The sequence below is a fragment of the Netta rufina genome (assembly GCF_964035555.1).
Source record: "Netta rufina genome assembly, chromosome: 2".
In the NCBI taxonomy this organism is placed as follows: domain Eukaryota; kingdom Metazoa; phylum Chordata; class Aves; order Anseriformes; family Anatidae; genus Netta; species Netta rufina.
In genome coordinates this window covers 123732878-123751879 of record NC_140124.1, presented here as the reverse complement: position 1 = coordinate 123751879, position 19002 = coordinate 123732878, and the positions used below count along the sequence as shown (strand labels likewise).

At 37.0% G+C, this 19002-nt stretch overlaps 1 protein-coding gene across 1 annotated transcript in view; it reads right to left on the bottom strand.

The window, feature by feature from the left end:
• PREX2 (phosphatidylinositol-3,4,5-trisphosphate dependent Rac exchange factor 2) overlaps positions 1-19002 on the bottom strand; it is a gene marked incomplete at its 5' end in the record, with an annotated part of 184759 nt that overhangs the window by 125305 nt on the left and 40452 nt on the right. Inside the window, 5 exons of the mRNA XM_084282243.1 lie at positions 5949-6110; positions 7862-7963; positions 10657-10761; positions 11820-11942; positions 12015-12086. Coding sequence (XP_084138369.1) covers positions 5949-6110; positions 7862-7963; positions 10657-10761; positions 11820-11942; positions 12015-12086 — 564 coding nt within the window. The remainder of the gene's footprint in view (positions 1-5948; positions 6111-7861; positions 7964-10656; positions 10762-11819; positions 11943-12014; positions 12087-19002) is intronic.

The window sequence follows — 19002 nt, the reverse complement described above, 5'->3', positions numbered from 1 at the left end:
CTACCCTCTGCTATTGTTTTGTTCTTCATTTTCCTCCTGTTCTAATGCAAACTGCTAGATGATGAAAAAAACATTCTAAATATACTTTTTTTCCCTCAGAGACCTCCCTTCCAAACACTCAACAATGTTAACTTCAGTTATCCTATACCTTCTGACAAGATCACAACCCATGGTGGTATGGCCGCAGGCCAGTGAATTTTGTTATTGCTGTTGTATTTACTGAAGTCCAAGGGAATAAGATAACAGGATCAGAAGTCACATCTGGCTGTCCTACATAACACTGCCAGTGCCAAAATTTTTTTTCTTCTGGTCCCCCCACCATGCCTTATGTATTTAACACCGTGAGTGTCAGCCTGCTCTGCTCCTACAGTTTGGATAGGCATGGAGTTGAAAGGGACAAAAGAGGAAGGGTGTATTATATGGAAGTACTGCTGTCCCTACACCTGGGGTTAAGCACTCCACTGCATCCCCAAGAGGTTAAAAAAAAAAAAAAAAAAAGAATGACGAAGCAGTTAGGATGAAAGACTACCATATCCTATACAGTTCAAAGGAGAAATGAAAACTATAAGAACTTTTTAATGAAGGATGCATCCACACTTTGAACGTGGCTTTACAGCAGAAACACCCAAGCTACAGTTTATACCCAGAGCATTAGGATAACTCATTAATCCAGCAGCTGGAGGACTTTCTCATGGGGAAGGTTCAAGGCTGCAATAACGAATGAGAGGATACTCTTATCCCTGAAGCAGGAGAGGCTACTGGTTCCACAGCTAAAAATGAACTACAATACCTACAAGCAATATTTTAGAACGAATATTATCAAAACCTTCTGAGACAAACAAGTTTTCATTAAATGCTTAAACTCAAACTACCAAGGAAATCTCAAATGTAAGCAATTTGAATCTGAAATGTAATTCGCTTTTTTAAAGTTTTCATGAATACACACATTTATACTCATTGCTTTCACATGAAGATCATATAGTTGCTTAACCTAAATGTAAAAGTCAGTGCTACCAGGCTACAACTCATGTTTCTATACATTTAAAGTACCTGCAATTATAGCGGATGGGATATTATCAGTGAAACCAGAATTTATGTAATATGTTGATTTAAAAATTAACAATAATCAATAATTCTACAATAATTATTGTAGAAACAAAATGTTCCAACAAAACATATGGATTCAGTTGGGAAAAAAAAAAAAGAAAAAAAAAAAAAAAAAAAAAAAGACCTGAAAAGCAGACTTCTACCATGAATTTAGACTTGTTTGTCCTCCATCTTTCCTACCGAGTCACTGAAGACTCCAAATGTCTAACTTTAGAGCAGTCCTTATCACAAAATAAATACATTTAAAATGCATTGGAGAGAGAAAATAATATCCCCTTCATCCTTAAGTCATTAAATACCCATCTCAGACAGTAAAAAAATGTTCTTCATTACCATGCATTTAAAAGCAGTTATTTGTTCATTTCAGCTGTTAGAAAAATTACTTTTCCACATATTTTGGGCAAATTTCAGTCAAACATGGAGGTCCAAGTGTATTGATTCACTGGCCACCACTCTAACAGTAATAAAGGTTAGAAATTGCAGATATTAACTTACTTTTTAACTTACTCATGAACACCTTCATGTGTTCGTGAGACATAGACATAAACAGGGGAAAGGGCTAAAAATTCTGGAGTTTAAAATAGAAATCTGTATTAAAATACCATTTGATGATATGGTGGAATAGAAAGAGATGGAATATTCGATGCTACAGTTATTAAGTTGGCCTGTGACTCAACCTGGGTTGTTCTGTTTTCAGCTTACAACAAATGCAATAATTTTATTTTTTCTTCTCTCACTGAAACATCTACGCAAATTTTACTGACAGGCTCCTTCAGCTGCTGAGCCATTCTCCAGCTGAGACAGCCACCTACACAAGTTCTGAATTCAGGCCAATAAATTTAACCACTTAGGAAATTAAATAAGAAAGTCATTATATTCAAAATTTTCTTTCGTGAAGCAGATGTTCCATTTTTCCATGAATCTGTATTTTTATCATAACAAATGCAAGCTTCATTTTATGACACTTATGTACAGGAATTCAAGTCATGCTTTGAACAGATTCTAAAAATAGTCTTTTCTTTTTCCCCCTTTCCTCCTTCTAGTTGGGGCCAAGCAATGTGCTAAGCATTTCCTTCTGGAAGGAAATCTCCAACAAGTTTGTCTCTTTATTTTTAGTCTATGCAGAAAACCAGATGTTTATTTAATTAAATCCACTCCCATGCATCGCATTCAGAGATTTTTTTGTAGTTGTTGTTGGGATTCATTCAAAATATTGTTAGCTCTCACAAATGCTCTGGAATTCTTACCATTTCAAAGATGCATATATTAAGATCAGGGCAATTTTGCCAGATTGGGTACCCTGTGTCTGCCATATGATAACATCAAACCTGATCAGCTCAGCTACAATAAACACCACATAACTCTACTGAAAACAGACTATTTTAAGACAATGGCACTATTTCAGAGTTCAAGCACAAGTGAAATCCTAAAATTAAATCTAGGAAAAAAAATCAATATTGGAAGGAAATTACTATGTTATGGTTCACAGAACACATACAGAGCAGAAAGAGAATAAGTCTACGTCTTGCATGTTTCTGTCCATATTGGTTCCTTTGTCCCCCATTAATATATCTTCAACAGCATACATATTTTACTAGTGGATGTCTTCTTAAGGAGTCAGAGGAAGCTTAAAGCAGGAAAGTGGATTCCCTTTTCAGGGTTAGAACTTTGAGAACAGTCAGTTCTTAACCAAGTTACATGACTAATAATGTACTGAGTTAATCATACTGTAACTTTATACTTGAGTGTGTTCATTAAGATGTATTTGACATATGTATAAAACTCAAGGCACTGAAAGCAAGTAGAAAAATTTAATCACTGCAGCAGACTTAATTGAAAATCTGAAAGTAACAGAAGGAATAAAATCTGTGATAGGCAATAAGGATTATTTAACAAGTTTCCCTTGCCTTAAAATATTAGTAACATAATGGTTTTACTTGTTATTGCTTCTTCCATGAAGGTGTTGCACAAGCAACAACATGCATTTTAATGTTTACATGCCCTAATCTTTCCGAGATATAGATGATGGCCACAAGTTCAAGGTAATTATAAAAAAGAAACTTATTTTTATGTAGTCTAAACAAGCAGCTGTTAAGATATTTGCTTCTTTTGGAAGGTGTTAGATCAAGTAGACTTCTCAACGATAACATTTAAAGCTTTATTTTATCCAAGTTCTTTCTTTTTAAAAATTCTGCAAACAATATCCTGGCATGACTACACACTCTATGTCATTTATTATTTGTCTTTAATGGCTTATTTTGAGACTGAGGATTATAACTAAAGGCAGAAAGGTTTGCCTGAATACAGACCAGCAATTATAGAGTTTTTGTACTTGCTAAGATTCCTCATCTTGAGGCACAGTGAATTTTCATGGAATGTATTGTATCAACAGTCCTAGAACAAGACTACTGTGCTCTGAGTTCTGGAATAAGCAGATTTCTCCGTTCTAAATTATACCTACCCCAATTACAGAAATGGAAGAGCAGTTCTTGAAAATGTTGTCACACAGGAAAAGGAAAAATACTGTAAGTATTTCATACAATGGATAAGATGTATTTCAAATACTACAAGTGTACTGAAGAAGCACGGAAAAAAATGATTAAAGTAAAATTAGTTATTTAATCCACATTTAGAATGAATCAGATCTTCCCATACTACTCAATTAATAATAAATGAAAGGTTTATTCCACAGATCATCAGATTACACATGGAGCAGATAGGCAAGCATCATGGACAGTATTTAGGGAGTTCTTTGTTTACAGTAATTTTTATTCTCCTTTCAGATAGTGGCTCTTCATTGAACCCTTCTGGGAGGCAGGGGGAGACTGAATCCTCTGCTGGACAAGCAGAGGGCAACCTTAGGCAGAGTAAGTTCAAGAAGTTCAGGTGTAAGCACATGTACAATGTGAAATTGGGAACCCAGAGCACAAGGACAGAGTACAGGGAAACAGAAGAGGAAGTTTCTGGGGAAGACCAGCAGGTCCTGTACAAAGTTTACTGCCACTGAGAAAACACTGTTTAGGATCATAAACCCACAGTCTTAGCAACAGCAGGGAGGGAACAGAGTTATGTATAAACTATTTTTCCTCTCTGGTGTCTCTATTACTATGAATGCTTAATTAACAGCTGACTATTCTTGCCTATATTCTATTTTCTGTAGTTATACTTACTTTGGAACTCTGTCAGTTAAAGTTCAGGCAGGTCCATCTCAAAGTCTCCTCTGACTCAGGGTCCCACCAGTGTCGCTAACCCTTTCTTTCCTCTGCACTGTATGAAGCCATTTCCCACTACATAGCCAAAAATCAGATCTCAGTCTAACAGACTAGCATGCAAAAAAATAACAGTAATTTTTTCTTTCTATCTTCTCCAGCCAGTAAACCTTCAGCAAAGCAAAGAGTCATTGCCTATACACATCAGAATTAGCACAGGACTGGAGGGGAGAGCTTCGGAGGTTGCATTAGTCCTTACTTTACAATGAGGAGCACGTGATCCACTCACTATAGTTTGCCAGCCTTCAGACTGGTCACCAATCTTGTAGACAGCAGTCAAGTTGTTAAAGCTTGGCAGGTAGCCAGCGTGAGTGATTAACTGAAGGTCAATTATCAGACTGGACAGAGATACAGAGGCATTGGGAGATGGAGTTACTCACTGGACCAAATGTAGATGCCAATCAATGAGGTTCTCTCATTATCAGTGGAGAGAAGCAGGGACATCCAGGATGAAACTCATCTCAGCTAAGTACTGCTCAAAAGTACATCAGGTAGATCTTATCACCAAATAGCCTGTTTCTCTCTATTGTTTGAAAAGGACTCAAATTCAGACAAGATAAAACACCACTGGTGTTTGGTACTACTAAGATAAAATCCCTTCCCCTATTTCTTAAGCAGCTCTCCTAGAAAGAGGAGTAGAACATCTGAGTACAGTTTTCAGAAAAGCAAAGTACTTCCATGTTGAAATTAGTGTTAAAAAATCCTGTGTATAATATTCAAAAATGACCAAAAAAAAAATGTTAACACTGCTTGCTTTACATTTATTTTACTGGGACTTCACTTGTGTTTACCTCAATCCGTGCAGGTCAAACATTTGGATACAAAACACCCAAAGCAACTTGAAGAAATACCTGTATCTGTATCTATATTTCTGTAGAAAATAATCATAGCACTCAATATAATGCAAAAGAAAGGTTTTGGCAGCACAACTACTTGATCATGTTGCTATTTAGGGGAAAGGTTGCCTCTTCTTTTTACTATTAAGATGTCTAACTCATGAGCAGACTTACTGTCTCTTCACAAAAATAAAATATTAAAACCATAATATTTGCTAACCATTTAAAAATGAACAAAACCAAACAAAACAAGACTTCTTACATAGAGTCTGCTTAACACATTTATGTCACCTTAGCTCAGCTATGTAGACTAGCTACAAGCTGTGTCTACGTACAAGCTGACAAAAAATAGAGATTCTTACAGAATGATCAACAATCAAAACATTTTTCTACCAGATAAACATTCTTAAGCAGGTATTGACAACAATAGAGTCAGAGCAGCAGTTAGGATTGGGATTTATATAATGTATACATGTGCACACATATATGTTGATGTAAATGACCAAGACTTCAAATAAAACACTGAGCATTTGCCATCTTTCCTGAAAGCCTGCTATACAGCAGTGCTCAGTCATGGAGCAACACTTAACTTAGAGAACAGATACTAAATAAAAGCTGTAATTTCACAGAAGAGTGGATTTCACAGTACCTCAGGATCACAAAAACAGTGCAATACAGGCTTGTTGAAAACTGTTACTTCCTCCTTCATAAAAAGCAACACATCTTGTGACATTACCTCCCATCCTTCAACATGAGACTGCCATTCTTCCAGAAACTCTAATTTTTCCATTTGTCTCTTGGCCTCATTTATGTTGGAACAGACAGCTTTCATGGCCTGGAGGGCTTCCATAAGTGCTGCATAGTCACTGTGCTTCCTTGGAGTCCGCTTCAGTAACTCCTATGTAGACATTAAAAGAAAAAACAACTTGTCTTTGATCTCTAAATGAACATTACAAGAGGCTTAAATTGACTAGAATATAAAATCAAAACATGAACAGACTTCTCTTTTACTATGTGGAAAAGAAAATAAACCCTCTAGTGCTGTGTTCTAGTAGGACACTAAAACTCAGAGAAATAAATTGCTATTAATAAAAATTATCACTACGTAGGAAAAAGTTGGCATTTCTGCTACTTTTCTTTCCCCGACAATATTTCTTCATATTCATATTTGTGTTTTTTGTTATTTTTTATTATTATTATTCCATGAGATGGAATTGTTCAACAACAAAGATAACAACTCTGCTTTAAAATGTTAGTTTACTGACGTCAAAATCCACACCTGCCTTTCCTGCAACTTAGGACCAAAAAAAAGTTTCTTTAGCCCCAGTCTATTGTTTAATCTACTGCAATACACCAGAGAAGTGAACAATAGCTTAGGTGACTCACTGATTTTGGATGGTTATTGGTAATGGCAGCAATACTGAAAACCAAAAGCAGAGTTGCCAGTATTCATTGGAGATTTCCCATCTCAAACTACTAACTCCACTTTTACAGCTGGACTGACTAAATGCAGCCTTCAGTGAATATCCTGATGGAGGCTTGGGTACATTCTTTCTGGAGGCTTAGCAAGAAGCCTTAACCCTGTTGACACTACACCCTGTATTGATTTTTTTTGTACATAAATATCTTCATTTCAATGTGTCCCTGGTGTAATTCATTAGTCAATTTCCCCTGCTTTGTCTGTAGATCCTCCATTCAAAAAATAGAATATTAAAAAAAAATAATAATTGGCCAAGTGAACTATAAAACCACAGGTATCTGGGATGACTCAAACCTCATTGCAACTGTATCCTTTAACTTGTTTAAAAAAATCTTTATTTTAACATATTTACTTTTATGTTTTTATGTCAGTGCAATGAAATGTATATGCCTCATAACTGGCAATGTTTCAGATCTAAACTCACACATGCATTGTGAAAAATACAGTCTAACAATCATATTTCAAGTTGCTTCTAAAGCAGGATGTGCTCTTGCTTTTCTCTCTGTTTGAAACGATAAACAAGATTAAATTCAAATTTGTTACGCATAAATGCATTTTAAATATTTACTTTCCTGATCATTGTATTATTTTATTTCCTAACATTAGAAAATTTCAGTAACTTGGAGATTTGAATATGTAATGCTTTTTAGTACATTTAACACATTATATTATTTTAAGCCATAACAGTAAGATAAGCATAAATGTGCAAACATGCATAAAACCACATACAGCATCTTACTGTTATTCTGAAGTGTTTCTTTAAAAACATCTTCGTAAATATTTTTTATTTACACTTTGCTGATGGCAGATTAGATTCAGCAAAGCATGTTGGCAACAAGCTCTGCTATCCCAAGCCTTTTAAGCAAGGACATGGCCAAACCTAGTCTCATTAAACTCACTTAAATGGTTCACTTCAACTCAACAATCAGGAGGCAACCTCACCACTAGATGCAGAAGGGACCTAATAATCTTAATTGAGCCAGACTCCTCAGTCCTTTTGATACTGAAGTCAGAAGAGCTGACACTACCTTTAATAGAGCAAGTCTGGGTCCAGTATCTAACAGAGATTATTCACTGCATAGGGAGATTGTTCCAGCTGTTCTGAAATATTCTTAGTGACCAGTTTTACATAGAGATTATGAAATCCTGGATAAAAAACTCTTAAGTACCTTCAAAAGAAGAGGATACTTGCATATTCTTTGTATTGGCGTTACTAGATACCCCTCCAACGGCACATCTGTGTTCTTACGTCCTCCAAGGAGCATGCAATTCTAGAGTGCAAAAGTTCAACAAATGATTTAAAAACCCTGAGAAAATTACGCTTTCTCAAATCATGAATTATGCAAGAATTCAAGAGAGGAGTCTGTTACTGGTTTTAATCTCCATTAGGTACCAAGTTTCTGTAACGTAAGCAGTTGCCATTGAAAATTATCAGAAATAAAGTGCATACACACACAGAAAAAATGGCTAACCTGTGTATGGATTACATGCATCTGTGTTAACTATGTGATGACGGAGGTTTGCAAGAACAAACTTGATCTACATGCACAGACAGGTACATTGGCTATCATCCGTGACAAAAAAACTGCAACGATATTATGCAGGCATCATGATGCAGGTACCCCTTCTTCATCCAATCCAACTAACAGTTGCCTTTTATTTAAATGTTGACAATAAAAGGCAATAAATAAAATGCTAAAAATATGCTTTTACACTTCAATAACAACAACAAGAACTCAGAGTGATCAGTACATATGTTGTTTGAGATAGAAAGTAGTATTAAAAATGGTTTAACCTTGGTTTCAGCAAGGCCATCTGAATACAATAAAGGTCTTCTGCTTACATGCTTCTATATTTAAACATGATGTGCAATGAATAAATATACTTAGTCATGTACTAAAGAATATGTGAGTTTAGACAAGACTTTCAACCATCAAAGCAAGTAATACACTAAATTAAATGTATTATAATATAATTAAATGGTGGAAGCATCCATGAAAAAGCAGCTGTGAGAGAAAATAAGGGCTATTTGAAATAACCAAGTATGCAAGGGACATCACAGCAAATATTTGGAATTGCTGGAATTAAAGTGTAAGTACATAAAGACCTATGGTAATGATGGAAATTATTTTATCAAGAGATGAGAAGGAATTGTGATGCAATGGCATGAGATAAACTAAGGCTTCATAGATCAAGATATCTAAACCAAGAACATTAAACAAAAGTATTTTAACAAAGCCAGATAGTATCTTGACATGAGCCACAAATCTGGATGCAGACACGTTGTTGATGGAACAGAGGCTACAAAAGTGCCTGGCCACTCTGCCCAGTGCTGAACACACAAAGCACATGCCCCATACACAGTGCTGCTGTGGGAGTCTGTACTCTCACCTTTAAGTGTCTGCTCTGTATTCCTGGTCAATAACTTTCTGTCCTATCCTAAAGGATCCTGTATCCTAAAAGATCTCATTTAACCTGCCAATCAAAAGCTTTACTAAAAAACGACTGATTAACTTGAACAGGATAATGGAAATGTGTGCTATATGTTCGTGTAATATTTGTCTTTATACTTAAAGGCTCAAAAATCTACTTTCAACTCCCAGCTATTTATAGATAACCACATCTCTAATGATCTCGACTGTTCTGTCTGGCTAGAAGGCTTCAATTTTGCTTTCAAATTGAAGAGTAAACCTGGAGAACCTCCTGTTCTCTACATTAGACTGCTGCCACTTATTCTACAGACACATCCCAAATCTATGAGGAACACAAAGCTGATATGGAAGCCCTATACCTGCTCCTGGGAATACATGACACCAACATATCATGAACTGCCACAGCTGCACACTTGGGTTCCTTTATCAGAAAGGATGTCACCCAGTACAACCCCGCAATGAGGAAATTCCCACACCGCTATTAATTTGGCTGTAAGTTAATGGAGTTTCATATCCCCCAACTCGGCTGTATGTTAAGGGAGTCAAAACCAGTATCCTTCCAAAATTTAGTAAGATGCACTAGGATAATTTCACCAAGAACTGTGTCAACAGCAGTAGTGAAAGCCTACTGCATGCTAAAAATTAATAAATAAATAAAACGTGACATTTTCAACCACATTTGTGATGTTTTGCTGATAGTGACATTTGCTTAAGTTCACTCTTAGTCCCAAAATGCAATAATCAGACCTGATCACTCTAAACTTCAGTATCGTATCTGAGGGCACCTTCTCAAGTGTGTAAGTTCCAACACAGAAGGCCATGCATTTCAAAGTTGACCTTGTTATCACAGAATGCCATGAAGGAAAACACAAAAATCATTCCATACTAAAATCTTCTTTTAACAAATAATTTCAGCTATTAGGAAACTCAGTATTTGCACGGATTTTTTTTTTTTTTTTTGCTGTAGAAAAACAATGAGGACTGTCATACTCAATATTTTAAAACTCCTCCTTAATTGTCTTGCAAAGTGAAGACTAATTGTGTAGCTGTTTTCTTTGACCTCGGCTTAAGCCAGTGTCTAAGATCAGGATGGCTACTCTACAATCCATAACAAAACATTTTTCTGTTTGGCACAGCTTTCACTACAGTACCAGTATGTGTACCAAGTCTTCAGAAGCTCTGCCTAAACTTTCAGCTTCCTTTCTCTAATTTCTTTCCCCTACCACTCCTAACATATCTTATTCTATTCTTTTTTTCTTCCGACAGACACAGCTGGATTTACACCCTTATTTCTTGGCCAGCAAGATCTAGGCATAGTGCCTAATGCTGTGATAATGCAGGGGTCCAAAGGCAGCAGTGAGAATTCGATATACATAACCCTTCCCCTGAAAACATCGCCCCCAGCTGAAACGCCCACTGCCCACTACAAGCAGGTGTGCTCATTATTGTTGCATGGTGAAGACAACAGTGCTAACCATTCACTGCCCAGTCAAAAAATACCAAGCTAGAACACCAATTCAAAGTTTATTTACCAAAAGAAATGTCCGTACTGTTCTTATTTTGTTAAGGTCAAGCAGAACTTTCTGTGCCTTCTCGTGGTTACTGCAGTATTCATCGTAGATACGAAATTTCTCTTTCTGCAGAAACAAAGAAATAGATTGTTCTTCAGTTGCCATTTGGACTTTTTTTTAATTAAAAAAAGAAAAAAAAAAACAAACATGGAAAGCACAGTTTTGAAAGCTGAACAGTTAATATAGTCTTCATTTTGGAAGGTCAACTATTCCTCCTACATTTATTATATGAGCTCCAGCCTTTCTTCTACTTTCTATTTCTGTTTTTAATTAGAATTATGAAGTTGAACAGTCTGGAAGCATCACTTGAGAATTTTCTGAAAAATTTCAGAGGTTGGGCTATCACCAAAACATGGGATGAAAAAAATAAAAAGGGAAGAAAACAATTAGTATCTTATTTGCTGACTCATCAGCACTCCTGCGGGCCACCATCAGACACCGGTGGCCCAGTACAGGGTCCCTTCCTCTCCCACAGCCCCACATGCCAGCAGCACCCTAGCTACCACTCAGCTCTCAGGTGGCTTTCAGCAGGCCTCAGCAAGTGCAAGACCTTTGTCATTCCTTTTGCTATTCAGAAGGAGTCATAGGAAATGTTCGAGTTTCTGGCAGCCAAAACATTTAAGGCTATGCTTAGTTTTAAGAAAATACTTTTGACTCACTGGCTGCAAGGGTCCTAAAGATGGGTTTATGTGAAGCCTCTGACAGCAGATACAAACTTACACGTTTGTTTGAAGGAAAATGCTATCACCAACAGGTTTAGTTTTTGTTGCATTTAAAATAAAAGAAGTCAGTATTTTGTGAAAAAGTATCCCAATTCATAGCTACAAAAGACATTACAGGCTACTTTGTTGAATATAAAAATGAGTAAATAGCAAAAGCTTGCCAATCTTACATGTTCTTTCTTTATTCTCACCCACCCCCCTTTTTTTTGGGCAATGGCAGTAACCAACAGATGACCTCAAAGTACTCTACATTATGCAATCAAGTCATATTTTGTCCTCATGACTATGTACCGTCATCATCATGACAGTAATTAGTAAAGACAATCAGAAAAGGAAAAAAAAAAAAAAAAGAAAAAAGAAAAAAGTGAAAGTGAAATAAGGCTGTAAGAGAAGATATCATACATAATGAAGAAAGCAAGTTCCAACTTCATGCTGCGCACTCGGTTCTGGCTGCAAGCACTCCTCCACGAGGGACAGGAAGTTTTTGTGAACTGCAAGAATATCTTCAATATTTGAAAACAACATCTGCAAAAGAATAAAACAGATAAATAAAACAACAGAAACAAAATAAAACACATATGCAATTAGCTGACTAACCTTAACTGTCTCTTCGGTAACATTTTTATCCACTTTGGCTGTAGCACATTGGATCATTCGGTGAAGAAAAGCCTGCATGAAACAAGACAAATAGGGGAACAGTTAATTCAGGAACACTTGAATAGCTTTTGGCATTTTATGATTATAACTTGTTTCCCAAAACAACTTGTTTCTTATGCTCTGGATGCAGAGTCACATTAGAATATTATTCTGCGTCTAAAATAAGTACTTTATTTATAAAGCATTTAGGGGCTCTGTTATCCTAACATGATATAAAAGCTTATCTGCACAGAGTACAGAAAGAGTTAAACAATGAAATCTTGAAGCTGAGAAACTGAATGTTCTCTCAAATACAGCTTCCACCCTGCACTCATATTACAATCAAGCAAGAGCAAAATGAGTCACTTTCAAAATATAGTCCTAACACTTTACAAATTTACTACAAGAAAAGCCAAAATGAACCTCTAATTTCTAAATTAAAATTAGTCTGTAGATACTATTATGAAGTGCAACTTTTACCATAGCAACCACAAGTAAGATTTCTGATGTATTAATAATCAAATCTATTGTAAAGTAAATTGGTTTAAACAACGCAGTCAGCTGCACCTGGTTTTGCTTAATGACAGTGTTCACTCTCCCCTTCTCAGGAAAATCACCCTTGGGGATCAAATAAGAAGTAAGTAATATCACTAATGAAATTTAAAAAAAAAAAAAAAAAAGAGTAAGTTCTGTTATGTTTCACATTCAAGAACTGGAAACGAGAAAAGATGTACAGTAAGTCATTCCCAAAAGAAAGAAATCACATTCAAGGTCCAAAGGCTATCAATAATTTTTATGAATTCATTCCATTGCAAAGACTTAGACACATTCTGAAAATATCCGCATACTGCAGACTAAAATCTTACACTGATAATCCTTCATACAGGCACACATATTCTTCAGTCATTAAAAACTGGCACCTCGAGAGCACAAATGTCATGTCTTTCACAACTGTTTAGCTCCAAGACACTGTGCATTGTACACTGTACACGAACTCATCTAAATTCTGGCGTGGTGCAAATTCCATAAAAGAGGCAATAAATAACCCCTGTGTGGAAGGATAGCCATCACAGCATGCCTTTTTTTTCTCTCTTCTGGGACTTAAATATTTTCATTCCCAAGCAGGGATCCTTTCTCTGCTGAAGAGGACTATGTAACAGGGAACATTTTTATTACTGACGAAACAAATCTAGTTATCCAAGACATAAACAGAATTAAGTTTGGATTATTGCCAGTATATTGCATGTTTCATATCACTTTCTACAATGATGTAGACCTTCAGCTTTATTAAATCCCTCTTTTTCCTGACTATTTGTGCTTTCTTTCTAATGTTTTATTGATATCAAAATAGTCCATTAATTCATTTGTTAACTGTTGGTGGACAACAGCCCTTTATATCCTTCCTTGCTATGAATATCCACAGGGGTTATGGCAAATTTGTTGCATGTATTGCCTGTACAGTGCATAAACAATCCCACATATAGTGAAAGCCTGTTAAGCTCTTTGACTTGAAATTCATTTCTGAAAGCTCTCACTAAACCAATGCACGGTTTTAAATATAGTTCCACATTGAAAGGGGGAAAAAAAAAATCACAAGAACTACCTCTAAAAATCATGTCTACTTTTACTATCTGTAATCTCTCTCTGCTTGCATTATTTCCCCATAGACCAAACATACTGCTCATCAGCATTTATGTTATCCCAGAAGATGTTCATTTCCCGTAACCCTGAAGGTAGGTGAGTATTCAGCTGGCTGAAGAAGGTGAAACAGAAAACGAGCTGGGAGCTGGGGCATTAGTTATTCTTGAGCGATTCAAGATACTAGCTGAGAGTCATGAGGTCAACAAGAGTATACATCAACTGCAATAAACAGATTCCTCACTCATCCAAGCAGAACTGTCTCAGACCTCTCATCTGCAGAGGTTATCAGAAACTGCATCCAGGAAAATCCAAGCTCTCGCAGAACCCAGCCACAGGTCACTAAGGCAGGCATGGGCTAGGGTGACTTTAGCCCTTTCCAGCCACTTGGCAGAAGTCAACATGTTATGTTGCTGTCCTCATATGGCAGGGGTAGTGTAGCCACGACGCTAGTTTTTCCTAAAGATTTGCCAGCTCTTGTTCCCATCAATGCATCTTTGCTTCTTGAAAAAGTTTTAACACTATGTCCCACAAAGCACTGAATCTCTCTAAGCACTTACATGAAAGTACTAGGAAACCATACATATCTCAAAGCTATATGAATTATTTCACCTTTCCCAGAAGAGTGGTGAGATAGAATTCAGGGTACATCAAGTAGGAGACCTCCACCCATCCATCCATCCATCGGTCATCACTCATAATACAAAGCCTTGGAACCTCTGGCTTTGCCCCATTGATGCCAAATGCCCCCTTGATGCCAAATGCCCTTACCAACCTCCTGCCTGTAATGCAGAGACACCACTGACACTAAACCCTCTGCTCCATGATTCTGCTAGGGAGCACAGACAGCTCTCATCAGGTGGGAGGATGGAGAAGTAATTGCTTTTTGTTACAGTATAAAATAACCTTAAGCCCACTGTGTCTGTAGAAGGTAGTCAGTCCACTGTGACTATGGAAAAGTGCCTCTGAACTTGCATGATCACACAGTGGGTCTGAGAGAGAGATGACTATTCAAAAGACTCCAGCATTATTTGAACATCAAGTGAGGACAGCCAGGAACAGTTCTTCGAGATCAGTAAACAAATAAAAAGCAGGCCATTTGCAGACACAGCTTAAAGGAGGAACCCGGCATAGAAATAACAGACATGAAAAGAAAAATATACAGTGATGCCCAGAAACTACTAAGGAGTTGACAGCTGCCAAGCTAACTGAAAAGAAATAAAATTATAGACGCTTTTGAAGATACCCTACATAACACATTAGCAACCACTAAAAAAGCATGGGTAAAAAAAAATAAAGCAGAGTAAAATGGAGATCTCACCCAATTTATGACTCACTAAAGAATCAAGCACATAAGAAAAAAAGTCAGAAACTCCTGTGAGATAGTATTAACGTTCTGCCACAACTCAGGAGCTTCTGCTCAACGTCCAGACTCATTACTGAGCACCATGAAGGAGCAAAGCATTACAAATCGGGAGGACACAGCTGAATAGCTCCTGGACTGACCCAGCAACTGTAGCAACTGGAATACATGATCTCTATGCTTATAAAATAAAATCATCTCAAACAATGCAGTTCCATTTATCATGCACACGTCAGTAAATCATGACTCATCTTTGTTTCCTGGAGAATGCTGCGCAGCTCGCTGAGCTCACTTCAACACTCGTCAACATTAGTGTAGGTCTCAGCCCAACACCAAGCAGAGAACAACATATTAGAGCACATAAAGACTGAAAACTCAAATTCAAAGAAATAGAAAAGAATTTCTTCATTGTACCAAACAACCACTGATGTGTTTTTGCCTGTTTGTTGATCTGCTGCCATTTTGTGAAGAAGCGTGTCGCATACAGACCTTACAATGAGTTCCTGTTACGGGGATTTCACTTCCAGTCCTATCAAAATAAGAGTAGGGTGGTTGGTTTTTTTGTTTTTTGTTTTCTGGGTTGTTTTTTTTTTGTTTGTTTGTTTGTTTTTCCCCTCCATAGCTGCTCTGTGTATTGTTGAAGGAAAAAAAAAAAGAAAAAAAAAAAAAAAAAAAAAAAAAAAAAAAGCACCACCACTACAGCTTGCGCAAGAAGCTGCCAACAGCACAAATGACTTCCCTGACATCTGGAATGGAATCAGGGAAGACAAAGAAGTCTGCTTGCAGAAGATTCCCAGGGCATGAAGAGGTTTTGCCTTCCTGACAGATAAGAAATTAAGTCCTAAAATTATGTCAGAGCACCTGGATCACAAAATATAAAACTGTTTTTCTAAGAGCAATCATTCTTCTTTTGTCAGGTTAAGAAGAAATATTCTTTTCCACTTGGAGGAAGAATTAAAGAAAAAGTCACTTTTCCCTCAAACTGTTTTTAATATTGTTATAATTCTTAAATTTATATTATCACAGCAAAAATATACAAATATTTTCAGTAAGGTCATTTCCTGTATATTTTTACTTTAGAAAAACCAGCCCAACTGAAGCACCCAATCTACCACATCAAAGCCTGCTGAATAAAGCTAGCAAGATGTTTTGTACACTGAAGCTGAATAAAACTTTATTTTTCATACTGTCAAAGAAGAAACCCTAAAAGAAAGACACAACAAGGAAACTGTTCATATATTACAATTTATCCATGTCTGTGATAATTGGCCTCCCAACATAAATTCAAAAACACAAGGCTGAAATACTCGTGTTTTCTCTTTACGTGCTTAACATATCTATAAGCATGCTGGATGGTGGGCAGTATTTTGCTCTTTTTGTAATATTCAGAGTGATCCTGGGCAGAACACTGACACCCATACTTGGGAAGAGAAATGCACATGATTATAGCTGACTAGCCTATTTTCATATCATGCCTCATTCAGTTCACAAACATCGAGGTGGTATTTTCCCCATCAGTTCGAGTTAATTAACATGTGTCATATTCCTGGTCCCAGAAGAACACCATGCTGGTTTTGTTGAAGCACTTTTGCTTGATTTTGCCACAAAAATAAATAAGTTAATTAATTAATTAATTAAAAACAAGCAAAAAAAAAAAATCAGTAGAGAAGACTCCAGCAGCAATAGCAGCTGTGGCAAGCGCCGTGTGCATTTCCCCTCCTCTTCCCATTAACCTGTGCCAGAAACAGTGGCAACAGCTCATCAGGCTGGCTGCTGCTGCCAAACAAAAGACTCTTCTTCTCTCTCCAGTAATTCACCAGCTGAGGCACCACCTGTTTCTCCCAACTTGCCTGCAGGACTGGATGAATCACAAGCAGTGCAGGGAACATCAGCCAAGGTCAGATAAACTGTTTCTCCCTCCTGTACCTACAGCTACTTTCAAAGCTGGCTTCAGATCCTACAAAGACAGAGAAATAGATGGACCACATCTGCAATACTTCCCACTCTAGTGCTAATTGCCTTCTCACAGCTGACCAAACTATTCCCTTCCCCATTCATACAACCAAAAGGGGCATCAATCTGCCTGAAAGAGCAACCCTGGCTCACTTCCTTAAGTAAACATGAATTCTTAGAAATATTTACATACACACACACGCAAATGTGATTGCATTGAAGAAACACAGATCTTCCTAACTAGGTCATACATGATGAATATGTTACCACATTTTGGGGTAATCTTTCTCTTTCATGTATAATATTTGGCTTTCTGCTAAAGTTGCTTTCTGTCATAGCAGAAAACTTCCTCCAAGAGCAAGAAAAGCTTTCCTCACTTTGTCCTGTATCTTGATCACCTTTTCTGCATTTCCCTTGTCACTGACATTTTTCAGCTTCTTTTTGCTGCCTATCTTCTTCATCCTTTCACACCCACTGAGACTCCTAACTCAGTTTCCTCCCTTGACAAGGAAATGCCCCCTCAACTGATCTCCCTCACCTTTAAAATCTAAGCTATGACCGTGCCTTCAATTTCGATCCCCTCCTTCCCTTCAGCTCTAGAGCAGATGAAAGCACGAGATTTACAGTCTAAGTCCAGTTCTCCTCAGCCAACCCGGACATCAGATATCTCCACCCTCTTCCTTGTACTGAATCTCAACAAGATTTAGTGCATCATTTTCCTGGACCAAATCAGAAGATATTTGCTCCCTTTTCTTCCCAGATGTCAAGAATCCTGTCTGATATCTAATAGCTTCATCTTTGGAAAATGGTCTTCTGAGGACTAGCTATGGTCACGCTGTTCAGTACAAGTTTGTCTGAGGTATAACGATGGAGTTACTCACATGTTTGCAGTTCAGAACATGCCTACAGGAATTGCCAGATCAGAGGCTGGACATCAGGCTGGCTCACACATGCTGCTACGAACTGAAGCCACATGTAAAAAGCTGCTAGAAGATCATCTGATTTTTTTCTTGATTAAAGCACAGCTTAACTAGAACTTTAGAGAAAGGCTATACACTGGCAGACATGATGAATGCCCAATCTGCAAGCTGAGCATAAGGCAGAGTCTAATATTTTTGGCAAATGTCGTATACAATGTGGGTATTTGGTAACTGGGCCTTTATCCCAGTAAAAATGCAAATAGGTTAGATTCCAGTCTTAGCATCACTGAGTTTTTGGGAGGGCAAACAGACTGTTGGTATTTCAACAGATAAATAAACAAGAGGGGTCCATATGGATAAAGACTTCACTGGGTCCATATGGATAGAGACTTCAGTTTGGCTCTGTCATTCAAATGGACCTTTCTCAAGCAGTGATAAGACATCATTTAAAAAGGAAAAAAAAAAAAAAAGAGAGAGAGAGAGAGAGAGAGAAGGAAAAAAGAGAAAGTTTCCAGCATGTTTGAGAAGCATAAGATTAATCTTTATTGTATTTTGCAGATTTCCTGATGCAGAAAAAGGTACTCTAGATTGAAAAAGGTTCGCATGTGAGGAATTCCCTTTGACATACATTATATTGTCCTGTTGGTGGATTTTACAAAGGGACTAGCATACTGCTAATCATGCAACTGATCTTGTGATACCCAAGTGGGAATGGAAAAGAAACGACGTCTACAAAGTTTACCTCTCATAAAAGTTAGCAGTTTCCTGAATTTACAGAACACTCAGTTCTTATTGGTAAATCTCCACAAATTCAGCTGTGTTCATTACCAGCAAATCAAAACAAAAAACTAGGAAACCCCAGAGAATTGTAGGTCTCAAAGTAACAGTATGTTCCTATTAAATTGCAATAATAATTAGAAAAGAATCTAACTTTTAAACCTTTATACTTCACAGATTTGTGTTTTACTCCTTTTATGCAGTCGTGTCTGTTCATTATAATCAACTAAATGTTCATTTAACTTCTACTCCCAAAGTGACGATTCTTTTAAACTTTTTTTTTTTTTTTTGTAGGTGA